General features: G+C 38.9%; 1 protein-coding gene across 1 annotated transcript in view; it reads left to right on the top strand.

Moving 5' to 3' along the window:
- The window catches only part of MET (MET proto-oncogene, receptor tyrosine kinase), a 72,034-nt gene that overhangs the window by 24,375 nt on the left and 31,761 nt on the right, over nt 1–15,898 (top strand). The window contains exons 4-10 of the mRNA XM_036401670.2: nt 2,744–2,878; nt 4,239–4,412; nt 9,701–9,861; nt 11,043–11,145; nt 11,353–11,489; nt 13,780–13,953; nt 14,852–14,951. Coding sequence (XP_036257563.2) covers nt 2,744–2,878; nt 4,239–4,412; nt 9,701–9,861; nt 11,043–11,145; nt 11,353–11,489; nt 13,780–13,953; nt 14,852–14,951 — 984 coding nt within the window. The remainder of the gene's footprint in view (nt 1–2,743; nt 2,879–4,238; nt 4,413–9,700; nt 9,862–11,042; nt 11,146–11,352; nt 11,490–13,779; nt 13,954–14,851; nt 14,952–15,898) is intronic.

Genomic DNA, 15,898 nt, shown 5'->3' with positions numbered 1-15,898 from the left:
TGGAGGCATGGAAATAAGCTTTCATTTCTCTTATGCTCTGGAGAAATTATGGTTAATAAATTAATTACTAAAATGAAAATAAAACACAAAAAAAAATCCAATACCCACTCTTCCCCCCCCCCCCCCAAAAAAAAAGACACCCCCAAAACCCCAGGATTTTATAGTCTTTGCAGAGGGAAAATCTCCTGTAGTACTGAACAATTTTCATGGTAGTGATCCCTGTATGTCAGTGTGTCCATGACAGATGAAATTTATGCTGCACACATACCAGCTCAGTTCCAAGCTATAAAAATCAGAGCTTTATGAGAACGACACTGGAGTCCTAAGTAGCCTCTTCCTCCTGCTGTAGAAGCTGTCTTCAAATTGCTTTTTTTTTTTCAGGATTATGTCAGATAAGGGTAAGATAGAATTTCAAGGACAGGGCTGATGTGTGCAAAATCACACATTTGTGTGGACCAAAAAGAACATTTTTTACATCTAGTATCTTTTATAGCAGATCTGTAGGTTGGTAGATTAGTTCGAAGCAAAATCCAAACTTTCATTCTGTGTGCTAGGAAGTGTAATCTGAGCTCTCTGTATGTCATGAGGTCAAAGTCTAGTCACTTGGGCTTTGAGCAGGTGATTTGACTATCAACCTCAGTAAAATAAAGGTCAGTCGGTGTTTCAAGTACCAAGTAATTTTTCCAAGATTGTAGAGATGGAATCCAAATTTTCGTGTATTGCTCTGAGGTTGGAATGCAGATGTGTTTAAAGAGTTAACACTGTGGCTCAATCAGAAAGAATGCTTGGCAATAAGAGGAAGCCTGGATTAATGATGGAAAAGAATTCTTAGCATTTTATAGCAGTGGGTATTCGAGATGAGACACGGCTAATGATCAACTAAAAAGGTATTTGCAGCTGTGGTGCTACCTCTCCCCATAATGCCAACATTAATCAAGGTTTTTCATGCAGCTTTCCAGTCCATTCTATTTTTCATTGTCCTGAATAGAAAAACAGAGCTCATGCCCTATTACACTGAGTCAGAGACCATACTTCTGTGTCACCAAAAACGATCATACTTTATTGATTTCTAAAATCTGTACTTTCTGTGATATGAAAGAAATCCATAGCAAAGCCCATAACAAAGCCAGTTTCATTTTTAAAGAAAAAAAAGCCTCTTGCAACCCCAAACTATAAATACCTCTGGGATGTGAAGCAGTTATCGGCATGAATTAACTGCTCGTATATTTTATTTAAGTCTTGAATTACATCAAAACAGCGGCTATAATTACAGCATCTCTAAGTCTAGTTTTGGAGTCAGCCATCTTGTTGAAAGCCCTTGGCAGTGTGAAAAGACATTGAAATTGTGTAAGTCAATGTCCTGGCTGTTCTGATTCTGCCTTCGGAGTCAGAAGAAAAGCTTCATTATAGTAAAAAATGAAACATTTGACATACAAGTTATTTCCAGAATGGCTTCAATCTTTTTAAATAATGAGCCCCATTGAATCCTAACTTCTCAGCAAATGTTGATTATCTAAATTCCTTAAGTAAACTACACGTGATACAGCTTTTGAAACATGAACATGATCTTCCCTCATGTAAACAATCCTCTGCCTTTGTTGCCTGATGCTATCACATTTGGGTGCACATCCTTCTGCATTGCAGGCCCAAGCCTATAAAATGTTGCTATCAAATATCCACCCTGATCTGCAGATGCTTTATGCCTCTGCTTAACAGCCATGACTCATCCCGTTAAAGTCAACAAAGTTACAGTAGTAAAGTTAGGCGTGTGTTTGCAGGAATGGGCCCAGATTCTCAGAAGCATTTAGGTAACTCAAGATGCAGAGAGATGAGTAGTGAGGGAATTTCATACTGGTGTGACTAATCTCCCTAAGATCTCCTGAAATTGAGAGAGAGAGAGAGAGAGAGAGAGAGAGAGAGAGAGAGAGAGAGATGGAAGATTTTAGCAAAGGGGCTTCAGGATGACTAAATTAGGCTCCTGTTTTGGAGCATCTCCTAAAGGAGCCTCCACCATTCCCTGTAATTTTAAGAAGTGCTTTTAATGCTCAGTCCTGGTCACCCGGCTCACACAGAAATCAACAGGAGCCAGAGCTGAGGGTGCCCAGCCAAGCCTTGCAAGGAGCCTGTCAGAGCAGTAGCCTGGCAGCTATTTCCATCTGGGCAGCTCTGGCTGCTGAGCTCTGGGCACTCGTGGCTCTGAGTGGTGCCCACAGCGTGACCTGCAGTGCCTGACATAGCTTTGCAATCTCAATGCCCCACGTGCAGCAAGAGCAGAGGCTGTTGACACAGGGTAAAGTTTGCTTTTCAAACTCAAGGACCAAAGTGGGAATAGCAGGAAATGGTTTTGACTTCTAAAGACCTGGAGTTTTAAGATTCTTTTAAATAGACATTGTAGATAAAATTCTTCATTCTTAAATGTATAGGACTGACTAAATGGTCAGTTTCTTCATTTTCTGTGGTGACGTATAAATACCTGAAATTGAAGGAATAGGAAACATGCAGTGACTCCTGCATATTTTAATAAATATGGTGTATTTTGAGGATCCTCCAACAGCCATGATTTTGCTGTATTAAATAAAGTAGATTTTTTAGCACTTTAATCAGATTATGATGGAACATTATGCAAAATATTATGCAATGTAATGCAAAGTAATTAATGCAAGCAGAGAACATGAGACAGCTGAGCAGCATGCATTTGGGTTACAAACTGCCTGCTGATTTTCAAAATTTCTTTCTTTCTTAGATAGTGGTTTCCCGTTCAGAATCCACAACTCCACATGTCAGCTTTCAGCTGGACTCCCACCCCATCTCTCCCCAGGTTGTTGTCGAGAATTCATTAGCAGATGATGGCTATACCCTGGTAGTGACTGGGAAAAAGGTGAGTGGTTCATAATCTAATCCTCCTGTGCTCTGTGTAAACCTCTGTTCACACTGCTGCTTTCTGCACTGCATCCTCGTGGCCCTGCCATTCCCTCAGAACACTGGGGGGTGTGAGTTTCCTCCAAGATATATTTATTCCCCTGCTAAACAAACTGGCAGCCTCATATTGAGAAATGCTTAAATAATGTAAGAGCTCGTGATGTAAACCAACAAAAGCCAGGAAATGCGAATTTTAAGGCTGAAAACCTGTCCCTAATTCAAGTGCTTGCAAAGACAAAACACACAATGGCTCAAGAAAAGAATAGTGTTCAGTTTCCTGGCTTTTCTTGGTTTGTGTGTCATAGCATTGTGACTTTTTAAGGACGGTTGTGTGTGCTAGAGTTACATACATGTCTTTAAAACTGTAAGTCAGTAAGACTTGAAAATTACTTTAGCATGTAGTCTACAAAGAGTTAATAAAAGATGAAGAGCCATCATAAATATGCTATTGTTATAAGTAGATATGCATTGAAGAACAGGTTTAAAACATCAGCAGATAATATTACGGATAATCCTAAACCATAATCGTAAGCAATAATTTGACCCCTTGAGTTCTATAAGGCCTTACAGAAATACATCAGCCATAAAGATTGTTATTAATCATTTACTAGAAATGTATGAGTTATTTATAAGAGTGATCTTCAGAAAATGTACAAAATAAATTTAAGGAAAGTCCTGAAGTATAAAAAAATATAAGGCACTTATATAGTAATGTAATTATATATTGATTTTAATATTTTGACCAAAAATAATTCTTACATGTTTAGAGTGACTATTTCATAACTATCCTGATATTTTAAGTAATATAAATTTTAAGTTGTATTTTAGGTAAAGTATGGATTTTTTTATGATAGGTGTTAAAAAACAAGTACATGTGACTGCATGCTGTAAGTGTGCCACAGATATTAATACAGCCTCACCAAAGTTGAAATAGCCATCATACCTATTTTTACAAATGTATAAAGTAAGGCATACTGAGATACACTGCATAAACTAAGGCAAACTGAGATACTGGGAGGAGCACGCTGCTGCTTTCTTTCTCCATCAGCAAAAAAGGCTATCTTGCTGTAAACACCAGATGCTGATAGTAACTGTATATAACATTAAGATGCCTTTAGGGTTTCTCCCAAGCGAATTTAAAATCATGTCACTTAAATTACTTATAAGATCCTATAATTACTGAGCTAAAGAGAAGTCGAACTGTGGCTTGCACATCTGAAATCTGAGTAGCACCAGCATGCTATGCATAAATAGAGATTCTCCTTGCCACTTAGTGCATGTATTAAAAGGATGTATGCATCATGCCTCTCCATCGACAGATAACAAAGATCCCTCTGAAGGGGCCAGGCTGCCATCACTTCAGGTCCTGCAGCCAATGCCTGCTGGCACCAGCCTTCATGGAGTGTGGCTGGTGCAGCCAGCAGTGCCTCAGGTCTTCCGAGTGCCCCAGCAACACCTGGACCCAGGACACCTGCTTGCCTAGGGTTTATGAGGTAAAGTGGTGGATTTCTTGCATTTATCTCTTGAGGGAAGAACAGTCTGCACTCTGTAGACATTTTCTATTCATGTAATCATGATAAGTCATCAGCTTTCCTCAACTTCCCCTCAGTCTTGATGTCCATGAATCCTCTGACTGGATGCACATGGTCTCCCTGAGTACTGTGGGCTGAGATGCTCATGGATGGACAAGTTTGTCTGATCATCCTTACCAGCCTTGCGAGATCCCTGGCCCTTCAAAGCACTTCTGATGGGGAAACAAGATGGGTCTGAGCCAGCCTGGCAGGGGTCTGACAGGAAAGCCAGTCACAGAAAGGAGCATCCCTCCTCTTAGGCTTCTCTCAGAGACAAAAGTGGAGGAAAGCACTTCCTGCCCAGAGCCACCACAGCCTGACCCAGCACAGGAGGTCTCTGGCTCCCACTCTTCATCCATCCCCATGCTGGCTCCAATGGTGGAGGAAAGCCTGGTGTTTCTTTGTGAGAAAAATCCCTTCTTTCCCCTACCCAAGCTCCTGGGGAAGCTGTTTTTCCATAATGTCCCTTCCTGGCTCCTTCTTCCTGTGGGTCCACTTGGCACCAACAAGGAACAAGCCTGTAGCTGCAACCCCAGGACAGGGGCAGCCAGAGGCTGCTGCCAGCCAGCCAGAGCTCATCAAGGGTGTGTGAGACCAAGAAGGCACAGATGAGCAGGGAGCTGCACTAGCACAGTCCAGCTTTAATTCAGCTATGCTTAATGCAGGATTTGTACTGTATGTATGTGGGACCAAATCTTCCCGTGTGAAGTGTGGCATGACTGTGAAGGCAGAGGTTTGCAGGGCAGTTGATGGACTAGAAATCTAAGGGAAGGACAAGCATAAAATGTTCTGGTAGCATTTACTGACACATTCACTTATGTTAGTGCATTTAAACTACATCATCTAGTTAAAAATACATTTTCTTTTATTAGAATACAACTTACAAACAGACATGAAAGTTTGATATGCCAAACTCTTAGAAAGGGAGAAAAAAGTGGGTTTTAAATAAATAATGTATTTCTTTCATCCAGGCATATGATTTCATGTACAACAATATTTTTAAGTTTTAATGTTTTAGACAAAACTGCTATTAATCTAGAAAGAAGTATAGAAACACATGTTTACAGGGTTGGGTTTTTCCATGTTCACCTTTCAGACATGAAATTTATGATTAACACAGCTAAATTCAGTGAAAAAACAATGAAGAGTTATAGCAATCAAACCCAAAATGGATGGAAAACGGAAGGGGGAGGGGTGGTTTGCCTGCCTTCTATGGCCATTTGCTTAGGGCAAAGGAGATGCACAAAACTTGCTAATGCAGAATGTGAACAGTTTACTTTTCCTTTATATAAACCCACATTTGTTTCGAAATGCTTATATTAGATAGTGAAATAATCCTTTACAGCCTTAGTCTGTATGAGATTGAGTCACCAATTCAAAGGTATGCAGTGAGAATTACCTCTTATATATTTTTCTTTACCTCTGCAGGCCCAAGGTGCTCACCTATTCTGCACAGTTTGTTTCGTCTTTTCTAGAGCTCAAGAACCCTTAATGTTTTTTAATTTGCAGACTTTCCAGAACTGGCTGTATATTTCCATAGATCAAAAAATATTTCTCAGGCTCTGAACTGCTTAGTTTCTGATTTTCAGAGGGGCTGAACTCATGTAGCCCTCTTAATTTCAATTTTGAATGTGTTCACTCAGCAGTTTTAAGAACCAAGAGACTGCAGCCCTTGTGAAGTGCTGGGAGGGGAGCACACCTTGGACGTGGGGCAGTGGGAACAGTTGTGAGGCTGAGTGGGTGCTTCCACTCCCCATGTGGCTCAGCCCAGCCTGCTCAGCACAAGCCCAGTCTACCCCTGTAATGAATATGGAGCTGTGACACTGATGGATCTGAAAGTGAATCTCGAATTACTGCGTGCTGATATTGGTAGATGTTGCTTCCAGAAGGCTTGTAAGGAAAAAAAATGCAGCTGGATACTTCAATCCATTGGATTGCTAGCTGTTAAGACAAATTTCATGCTCTACTGGACCATGACATTTAACATGATTACTGAAAAAAATATAAAACAGATTATTCATCATCTTCTGATCTGTCTTGAAACTCACATGCATAAAATGTAGAAACAAGCTAGTTTTGTTCCTAACAAACGGAGGATGACCTGCTTTGCATAGTATCTGAAATTCAGTCCAAACCTCTCCCTAATATTTTGCAGCTTTCAGAGGGACAGATTGCTTGAGATATGTCATATGATCACTTTAACCTGAGGGGAGCAGATTGCTCCCTGAGGGTCTGCTCCAATGGATGATAGCTAACTAAGTCTTCACTGATGTTTTCCCAGGTTATTACACAGAATGGTGTACAATGGGAAAAAAAATTAATTTTTCCTCTCAGGAGGGATGGCAGAGAAGAAGCCCAGTGTTTTCCCATGGAGTCCTGCAGATCCTTTATCTCTTTCCCCTCTTTTAAGCACTTTCCCTTGGAGCTGTGGGTTGGAAAGGAGCAGTCAAGTCTGCCCAGACATAGACAGCATAGTAGGGCAGGCACTAAGACACATCCCCTGCACAGCCCAGCTCCCAGTCCGCTCCCATCCCCTGCCTCTGCCAGCAATGAGGATTTTCATCAGCCTGGATGAGCCGATGAGAGTTCTAGAGGGAAGCCAGGAGGGAGTCTCCTCGGAGATCACTTGGTGCTGGAACAAATTGCAGGCATCTGCGCGTGGCGTTCAGGTCACGCTGAAAGGTGAAGGGTGTAAAAGAAGAAATAAACTGGTCTCCCTTCTGATTCTTTGTTGTGGTTAAAAATCTGACATGGTTTGTTGTTGTTTTTAAAGTGAGTCATTTTAGCTGGCTTTTGTATCAGACATATCAAGAACATCAGGCCTTCTGCTGCCTGTTTAGGTTGGAGGCTTTGCTGGAAATTTCACATGTGGTTGTACACATGTGTTCTTGTCTTTGAATTAAAATGAATGTGCTAATGAAACTTTAATAAATAGGTATTTTCTTCCAGAAATATATTAAGTGGATATTAGCTGTGAACATAAATAAAAGGAAAACACAATGCTTTAAAGTTTTCCAAAAACAAAAAGTTAACTTTCTCCCTTAACCAAAAGTTCAGGGATGAATGACAGGACTTGCTCCATGTTATCAGTGGAGATAACATAATATTTTTTGAATCCTGGATTTCATAGCATTTATAACTGGTTTGATTGTTTCTGTTACTACCAATGCGATGTAAGTACATTGCATTGGTAGTAACAGAAAGAGGCCTACAAATACCTCAGTTCAAAGACCAGGAGATTCACTGAGCATTCTTGTCAACACTCCCAAGAAAAAGTCTGGAAAACTACATTTGATTTTCAGACATTTCAGCATACAGAAAAAATGGAACAAATATAAATTTTGAATAAAAACAAGGGAGTTTGGCAGAACTTAAAAACAAAACTTTAGGATTTTGTTTATTTATTTTTTGCTATCTACTTAGAGGTGTTGCCTCCTAAACTTGTTGACAAAATGTACTAAATACTTGCTACCCCTCAATTAAGGCACATAGGTTGCTATCACAAGTCTCTTTTGCCGTGTAAGATCACTAAAAATGTGTTCAGTACCTTCAGTTTTTATTCTGTATGGCTTTGTGAAGCCCTTATTTTGCTAACCTGTGGATTACATTTCAAACTCTTCAAATGCCACATGTCAATGTATTGTACAAAACATTGGGATATCCTGTACTCCCACAGAGCAATTTCATTTTCTGCTAGGGTTTTGTTATTTCAAAAATAGATAATGTGCTGAGATACTGAACAGAGTGGAAAACTAGAATCTGAAGTCAAATCCAGATTTTGAAGAAGAAAACTCCAAAGAAACAAGGAAAAGTTAAACCTGTGAATAGCAGAGATTTCATGGGCACAGAATGGCTCCGAGCTCGTAGCTGCAATTGTGTGTCAGGGACTGTGTGAGTATCACTCCTTTTTAAAGGATTTGTATAAAAATGCTGGTCCTGCATAGGTTCTCTCTTTGCTCCTTGAGAGCTGATTCAAAGCTCTTTAAAACAGAAAAGGTTCCTCCTGGCTTCAGTGCATTTTAAGTCAGACTCTTTGTCTGGTTTCTAATGAGGGCAGTAAATTTCCCCATATCTAGTATATGGTATAATTCTTTTGAAGTATTCTTCAGCTGCCTTTCTATCTACAATAGTTCATTTGTGAGAGTCTTGAAGTATAGCTACAAGAGAGTTGAAAAGAAATGTGCTGTCTTACTGGATTTCCAGATGAAATAATAGCCAAGTATCACTCAAACACTTTCCTTTCAGCTTGAAAATTAAGCCGGGTCCTTTGAAGGACACAGCTGTATTGCATTTTAGGGGCAAAATTATTATCACTAAAGCATTAAGATACTTAGGCACTATAATCACAAGTATAAATTCAGTCTCTCATTCCTTTCATTCTTTTTTGTTTGTCTGGTGGTACTGGTATGTTTGCAAAATTGTGCAGTATTGCTGAAAGTCCTCATAATTCCTGAACTAATGTCTTTTCTTTTTGGTTGGTTTTTGGTGGGTTTTGGGGTTTTTTTACTGACAGTACTAACCGGTACTTTTACTGAGTTTTGTAAGACTTCTATAGTGTTCCTACGTTTTTCCCACCATTGTTATATTTTACAGGACAATTTACAATACACACACACACACACACACAAAAAAAAAAATGTATTTCCTTTGTAGATTGTCTCTGTGTTTCTGAGGGGCAGTTTATTTTTAACTTGGAATTAGAGGTGACCAAATGTAAAATGTTTAAGGAAAGAATAGCAGAAGTCATGTTAACTTTATCACAGTCAACGCAATATTGGATTATGGTGTCTTTGAAGCTACTTCACTCTGAACCCAACTTCCATCAAGCTGGCAAAAAATGGTCATTTGGGGGCCCTTTTGTGTTCAGCATTCAGCTTCTAACAAAATAAGTATATTGTATGTTTAACACACCAGAAATAAGATGTGAAAGACAAGAACTGCAGGATTTAAAAGACTATTACAATGCACAGCTTGTTCAGTGCCCCTAAACACTATCTTTCAAAGCCTTCTAGTATAGGTTTTGTTATTTATTGCTACTGTCATAGAAAGCTCATAATGTGACAAATGAAAGGTGAAGAACAATTAAGATGAATGCTAGGACATAGTCTACCAAAAGAAATGCTTTTCTAAAATTATTCCTTTGCCCATTCTTTAGCTCCAAGTGAAGTTCAAGAAAATCTGATTCAACTAACACAATATTTTTTTAACAGATTCTCCCAAGCAGCGCTCCCATAGAAGGTGGGACAAAATTGACACTGTGTGGATGGGACTTTGGATTCAGCAAAAATAATAGATTTGAATTAAAAAATACAGTAGTCCATATTGGAGGACAAATTTGTCCTCTGGAAATGAAATCTAGCAACAAAAATAGGTAAGAAACCTAAAATATTAATTTTCATTTATACAGATGTTCTTTATGTGGTATGGAATTATTGCAAATACAAACATTCAGCCTATAAGTATCATCTCTGATTCTGAAATTTCAAATTTGAAGAAATCTTGTGGTTTAATAAACTCATCAAGAAAAACAATGCTCAAAATGGAGATTAAATAAATCTAGTTTATGCCAATAGCTCCTGCAGCAGGTTTTCTGATTTGTCTGTGAAATGCTATTCAACATCTGTGAAAGCTGGCAAGAATGAATCTATTCAAAGGTTTGAAAAGGGGGCAGTTCCTTTGGCTGGGATCCTGCTGGGTTAAGTTGTGTCACCTCGGTCTTCCTGATCTGTAAAGCTGCTGCTCGAGAGAAGTGTGAGAAGATGCAGTTATTTCGTCATCCAGAGGCTTATGACCCCCAACTGCACCTCTCCTCCTCAGAAATAAGTATCTGAGGCACAGGGATAATGGGTTAACTTTAAGACAGAGGTTACTGTGATTGTTATCTTGCAGCAATGCAAGTTCAGTGAATATCCTCTCTCTACCACCAAAGCAAAGCACAAATCATGGCACAGCTTTGCTGTTCACATACATAGCAGTGCAGATACTCCAGCAAGTGCTCCAGAAGTGTTGAGCACTCTCCTAACTGCTGTTCTGGACAGCTTCAATGGAAACAAGATGATTTAAGGAGACTAGATTATATATGAGACTATGTTAATGTAATATAATACATTGACATAGGCTGCTGCAGAAGTTCAAGTTTAAGTTTTGGTAATATTTACTTTTTTATAACAAACTCGTGTATATGATTCATTTTTTCTAATGCTATTGTCTGCCAAAATTTGATATTAAAGGAAAATTTTTACAAATCCATCAGCCATTGAATAGAGATATTTGTTTTTTCTGTCATGCCTCTTTTTTCTAAAATATATATGATATACTAAAATTATTTTCTGTGGCCAAGTATTATAAAGTCCACAGCATTTGTATTTATTATTAAGGATGAGGGCTACAGTTCTTTTAGCTATTATTTCTGAAATGTCTGTGGTGCACATAGATTGATGATCTGTTTAGTATGGATTCCCCATTATTATGAGTTTGAAGTGGTTCTATTTTAATATGAAAAAATCAATCAGAAAAAAAATGTAATCCCATTTTTTTCCTTGTTTTCTAAAGGCTGGAATGCACAGTTCCTGCTGCAAAAAGTCCAGGTTTTAATATATCCAGTAGTGTTTCTGTTGGACATGGCAAAACACTATTCAATACATTTTCATACGTGGTAAGCACTAGATTAAACTTTTATAGTCAAAATTAGCTTCAATATTAACTGTTAGGGACTCCTCATGAGTCCGATCCAGCATAGTAAATTCTGTATCCATGTTGGCTTTATTGTTACTTCATGGAAATGTTAACAAATGTTTTAAGTCCTCTCAACATTTTGAAAATATGTTCATAATCCACTGGTTTTATTTTTACCTCCCCTTAGAATCCTATAATAACAAGAATATCTCCCACCTATGGCCCCAAATCTGGAGGAACATTGCTGACTGTAGCTGGAAAATACCTAGACAGTGGGAAATCCATGAGGATTTTTGTTGGTGAGCAACCATGCACTTTGAAAAGGTAATGTATTAACTAAAACACAATGCCTTTAATACTGAAATGTCTTGATTAAAAGCCTTGGAGTTAAAAAACCAAACTCAAACATTTGCTTTCCTCTTCTTGTGTCACTTATTGGGGAATTTATAAAAAGCAGTAAGTATCCTGAGTTTAGGATACTTAAAAGATTTCTAAAAGGGGCTACAGGTCTCTGGAAGTCTTGTTTATTCTCTAGTGTCTTCATTAACCTCATTGAAAGGTTGCATAGAGAAGTGTCAAATCAGCTTCTAATGGACAAGAAACTGCTTATTTCCCATCATTTTTGTCACCCTGATTCCCACACACTCAGCCCTCTCTCTTGTATTAGCAGGAGCTGCTGTTCATGCAGCAGCTGCCAGTGAGCAGCCAGTGGGCACAAGTTACCATTTCCTACTGCCTGCCTGGGTGGAAACCTGGCCAGGCTGACAATGTCTATCCCATGCAGAGGAGCACTATTTCTGCACTGCTATCAGAGAACAGCCTACAAAACAGAGGCAGCATCAGTTTGGCAGCATTATACTTCTCCTGGTATTTAGAAAACTGTTTTGGAGGTTTAAGCCAGAATTTCTTGTGGCTCTGTACTGGATCCAGCAGGAGCTCAGTCACAAATCTGTGATGTGTTTGATCACCAAACACAGATTCTCCACTATGGGTAGACGAGTTCTGAATTTGGTAGCCATTCTACCATGGCACAAATCCAACTTGGTTCTCTGCTTAGGAACAGCAGGGTGATTCCAGAACTGTCACTTCTGTGGGCAAGGCAAAATCTGGCCCGTTGTGTTCCTGAAACAGGACATCCAGCAATTCCTCTGAAATTTGAGCATCATCTGATGATTATGGAAAATCATAGTGGTAAAACTTCACACTTGTGGAGACCATGGGGAAGCAGTAGCCTATAAGTTAACACAAGACTCAGAGTCAGGAGAGATTAAATTTATTCTTTACTGCTAAATAATTTATTGTATGTTCTTGATCAAATCAGCCAAGTCTGACTAAATCAAGAAAAAGGATTTAGATATTCAAGTGTGATCACTAAAAAGATCTTCATGATTTTTCCATTCCTTAATAGTTAGGGTTGCATTTCTTGGTGTCTTTGTCAGCTAATGGAGAAATGAATAAACCTTTTGGGAATGATTCATTTGAGACATCTACTATGGGGGTGGGACAGCAGGCAGCTCAGATGCAGATGTTGGTCAGGTCAACCTCTAGGTACTGAACAATAGCTGAGACTTTCCCAGTAAGTATCTCCAGGGCCCCTCTTTCTCACTAGCCGAGTTGTCTGGAGATTTCTGTGTAAATCTTAACTAATTTCTCGAGGCAGGTGTTTCTCTAGCTAAAAAGGCAGCTTTCTCCAGTTCTGAGGGCAGCTAGAGCAAGGTTTACTTGTTTCCTTCAAGAGACGTTAAAAACCTTCCAGATGCAGCTGAATGAATCGCTTATGGTGAACCCCACCTTCCTGGAAAGCTTCAGAGATTGTAGCAAATGTCCCTTTTGTCTAATTTGGAGACCATCTCTTACATTCTATGAGAAGAACCTCACTTGGCCCATGGATGTGCTTGGGGCCAAATCCCTGAAACCAGCTGGTAGAGTTACATTTACTTCCCAGTCAGTTGCCACCCTTGTCTTTGATGTGCCCTGCTCCCTCTGGCCACATTTCATGTGCTTCAAACTTCAGGATCTTCCTGCTGTCCACTCACCCACTGAGCTTAGTGTAGGAGGAAGAGGACTTCCATGGCCAGGCATGATAGCAAGGGAAAGGTGAATATCTCAGAGACTCCACTGAATTCAGCCAGCTCTTCTTGAATTTTGTCCTTCTTTCTCGTTGCCCTCTGCCTGCCCCTCAGCATCTGGTACATCCCACATGAGCACCCTTACTTGAGGCTTTTAACACAGAATAAGTCCTGTGGATTTGAAAGAGACATTATTTGGTTACAGCAGATCAAGTCATTCTCCGTAAACCTGGAGTGTGCTCTTGTTTTCCAAGCTGGAAGCTGCCTTTGCAGGGTTCAGGGGCTCATGGGGTTGTCACCAGTACCGGGACAACACCTTCCATCAGAAAGGTGCAAGTCAACTGAATTAAGATTAATCTTGAGCTTAAGCCATGCTGTTGCAATTTCTACCTTATGTCATGCTTACTTGTCGCAATCTGATTATCCAGCAGGAAAATCAATGACTTTTTTACAAACAGATCCTTAGGCAAGGCTGGGGCTCAGTAAAGGACAGTGTTTTAAGCCAAGTACATGTTTTATAATGGTGACAAGCAATCTGTTTTCAGTCCTCCCAGCATATCGGCGAGCACTGTGGAGTGCTACACTCCAGCACAGCAAATTCCCCAGGAATATCGTGTGAGAATGGAAATCGATGAAGCTATTCGAGACACAAGCAGCCATTTCACATACAGAGAAGACCCAGTTGTTTTAAAAATTCATCCAGCCAAATCTTTTCTTAGGTGAGTGAAATTTTCTTATATAAATAATAAAAGCAGCAAATGAACGAAGAACGGCTATGCTGCTCAGCAATCTATCAGAAGAAATTGCATTTTTATCGCTATCTTCCGTGCCAATTGTTTCTATTATGGTGCAGTTGCAGAGGGCAAATCATTTCCTTTCAGAGGTGAAGGAGAAGGGGGAAGGGTGCTTCTTTTCTCTTTGTGATTTCACTCCTAGCTGCTGCTGAGCCTACCTGTGATGTCCCACTGAGATACCCACTGCACTGCTAAGTGTGTCTCCTATGCTGTGTCTGGACATTACACTGATTGCTAAGGAAAATCATTTAATGTGGCAAGTCAGCGGACTCAGGAGAACAAATGGATTTTAAAATAGTCTAAATCCAGTGCTATATAAACATTATGAATATATATGTATGCTAGTATGTGTGTGTTTTCAAGTGACATATTTATGGTCCCAGTAGCTCTAATCCAAGCCATCTGCCTTTGCCAAAAAAATGTCAGCAGTAAAAGAGTCACCTTTTTCAGCACCACTGAACACAAGAGGTGAAATAAGTAAGTTAGCAAATACAAAGTACAAAAAAAGCGACCTCTTTTAAAATTTACGCATTTGTTTTATAACCTGGCTTATCACAGTTTTAAAAATTATTTTTCTTTTCTCTTTTTGATTAGTTGTTATAGTAAATGTAAAATCTGTTTCCCAGAAAAATTATCTCACTGCTCAAAGCTATGTATTTGCATTTATCCAATACATGTCCCTAATTATGGTTTTATGTTATCATTTACTCTAAAATATAATTTGTAATTAACATTACATTATCACAGCAGTCATTTATTCTACTTATCTTCTCTTTTTCTTTTCCTTCCTTTTTTTTTTTGTTCTTTTGCTAAATTTTCCTAGTGGTGGAAGTACAATCACAGCTCAGGGAATCAACTTGAACTCAGTGTGCTTTCCTCAGATGGTGATTACTGTACCTAAACTAGGAATGAACTTCTCTGTGGTGAGTCAATCTTAGAGAACACAATCTGTTATCTTTTCATCTTGGTGTAGTGAATAGTTGTGAATTTTCAGCCCAATACTTTGACTTTTGCCTTGAAACTTTGGGGCTTCTACTGATATTTTGATGTTTTCTGCAAAGACTGTTTTCACTGTACAGGAAAAATTCAAAACAAATTTGAAATTAAGGTGAGGATAAAGCAACTGTTTCCAATAAACCTTTTCCAAAGAAATAAGGCTAGTACAGTATCTGATAAGAAGATTTATATTTCAATTTAACAATACAAATTGAATGACTAAACATGCAGCAGTGCAATATAGATGTATCAGATTACGCGACAAGTTCAGGCACTACTGTGATACTCAAGTGGTGACTGTGGGTACATATCAAAGGAAGAGGAGGAGTAAATATATAAAATCAAAATTAAGTATTATTTTTAAGAATTTCTGATTGCCAAAAGAAAAAAGTATTATTTTTAAGAATTTCTGATTGCCATCTCTTTTGGGGAAATCTGTTCTAACTTTGATAAGTTCATTAAGTTTTAAGATGGATTTGGGTCTTGCAATTGGGTACCTCTGCTTAAACAGCAGGTGTCAATCAGAGATATAAGTCTTCTTTTTTTTCTTTTTGTTCCTGAGTCAACACTACACAGTGTCCAAATCTAAGACTATGTCATCTGCTTTAATTCTTATAGGGCAAAGATGGCATTTGTCATCTAGTTTTACTGAAACTGCCTTCTGTAAGCTTTTGTCTACACAGCTGTGTTGTACCTCCAACATTTTCTTATCCTGTAAGGTTTGTTTAGTTTGTTTGAAGCTAAATTGCTAAATTGACCTACACTCTTTATGACATGCTACTTACTGTTCATATGCTCAGCTTATTTCTAATGATCATCATACACTGTTTCCTGAATTGAATTCTAACTATTAGACCTAGGTTTGCTCAATGCA

The sequence above is a fragment of the Molothrus ater genome, chromosome 5 (assembly GCF_012460135.2).
Source record: "Molothrus ater isolate BHLD 08-10-18 breed brown headed cowbird chromosome 5, BPBGC_Mater_1.1, whole genome shotgun sequence".
NCBI lineage: Eukaryota > Metazoa > Chordata > Aves > Passeriformes > Icteridae > Molothrus > Molothrus ater.
This window is presented reverse-complemented; position numbering and strand designations above follow the sequence as displayed.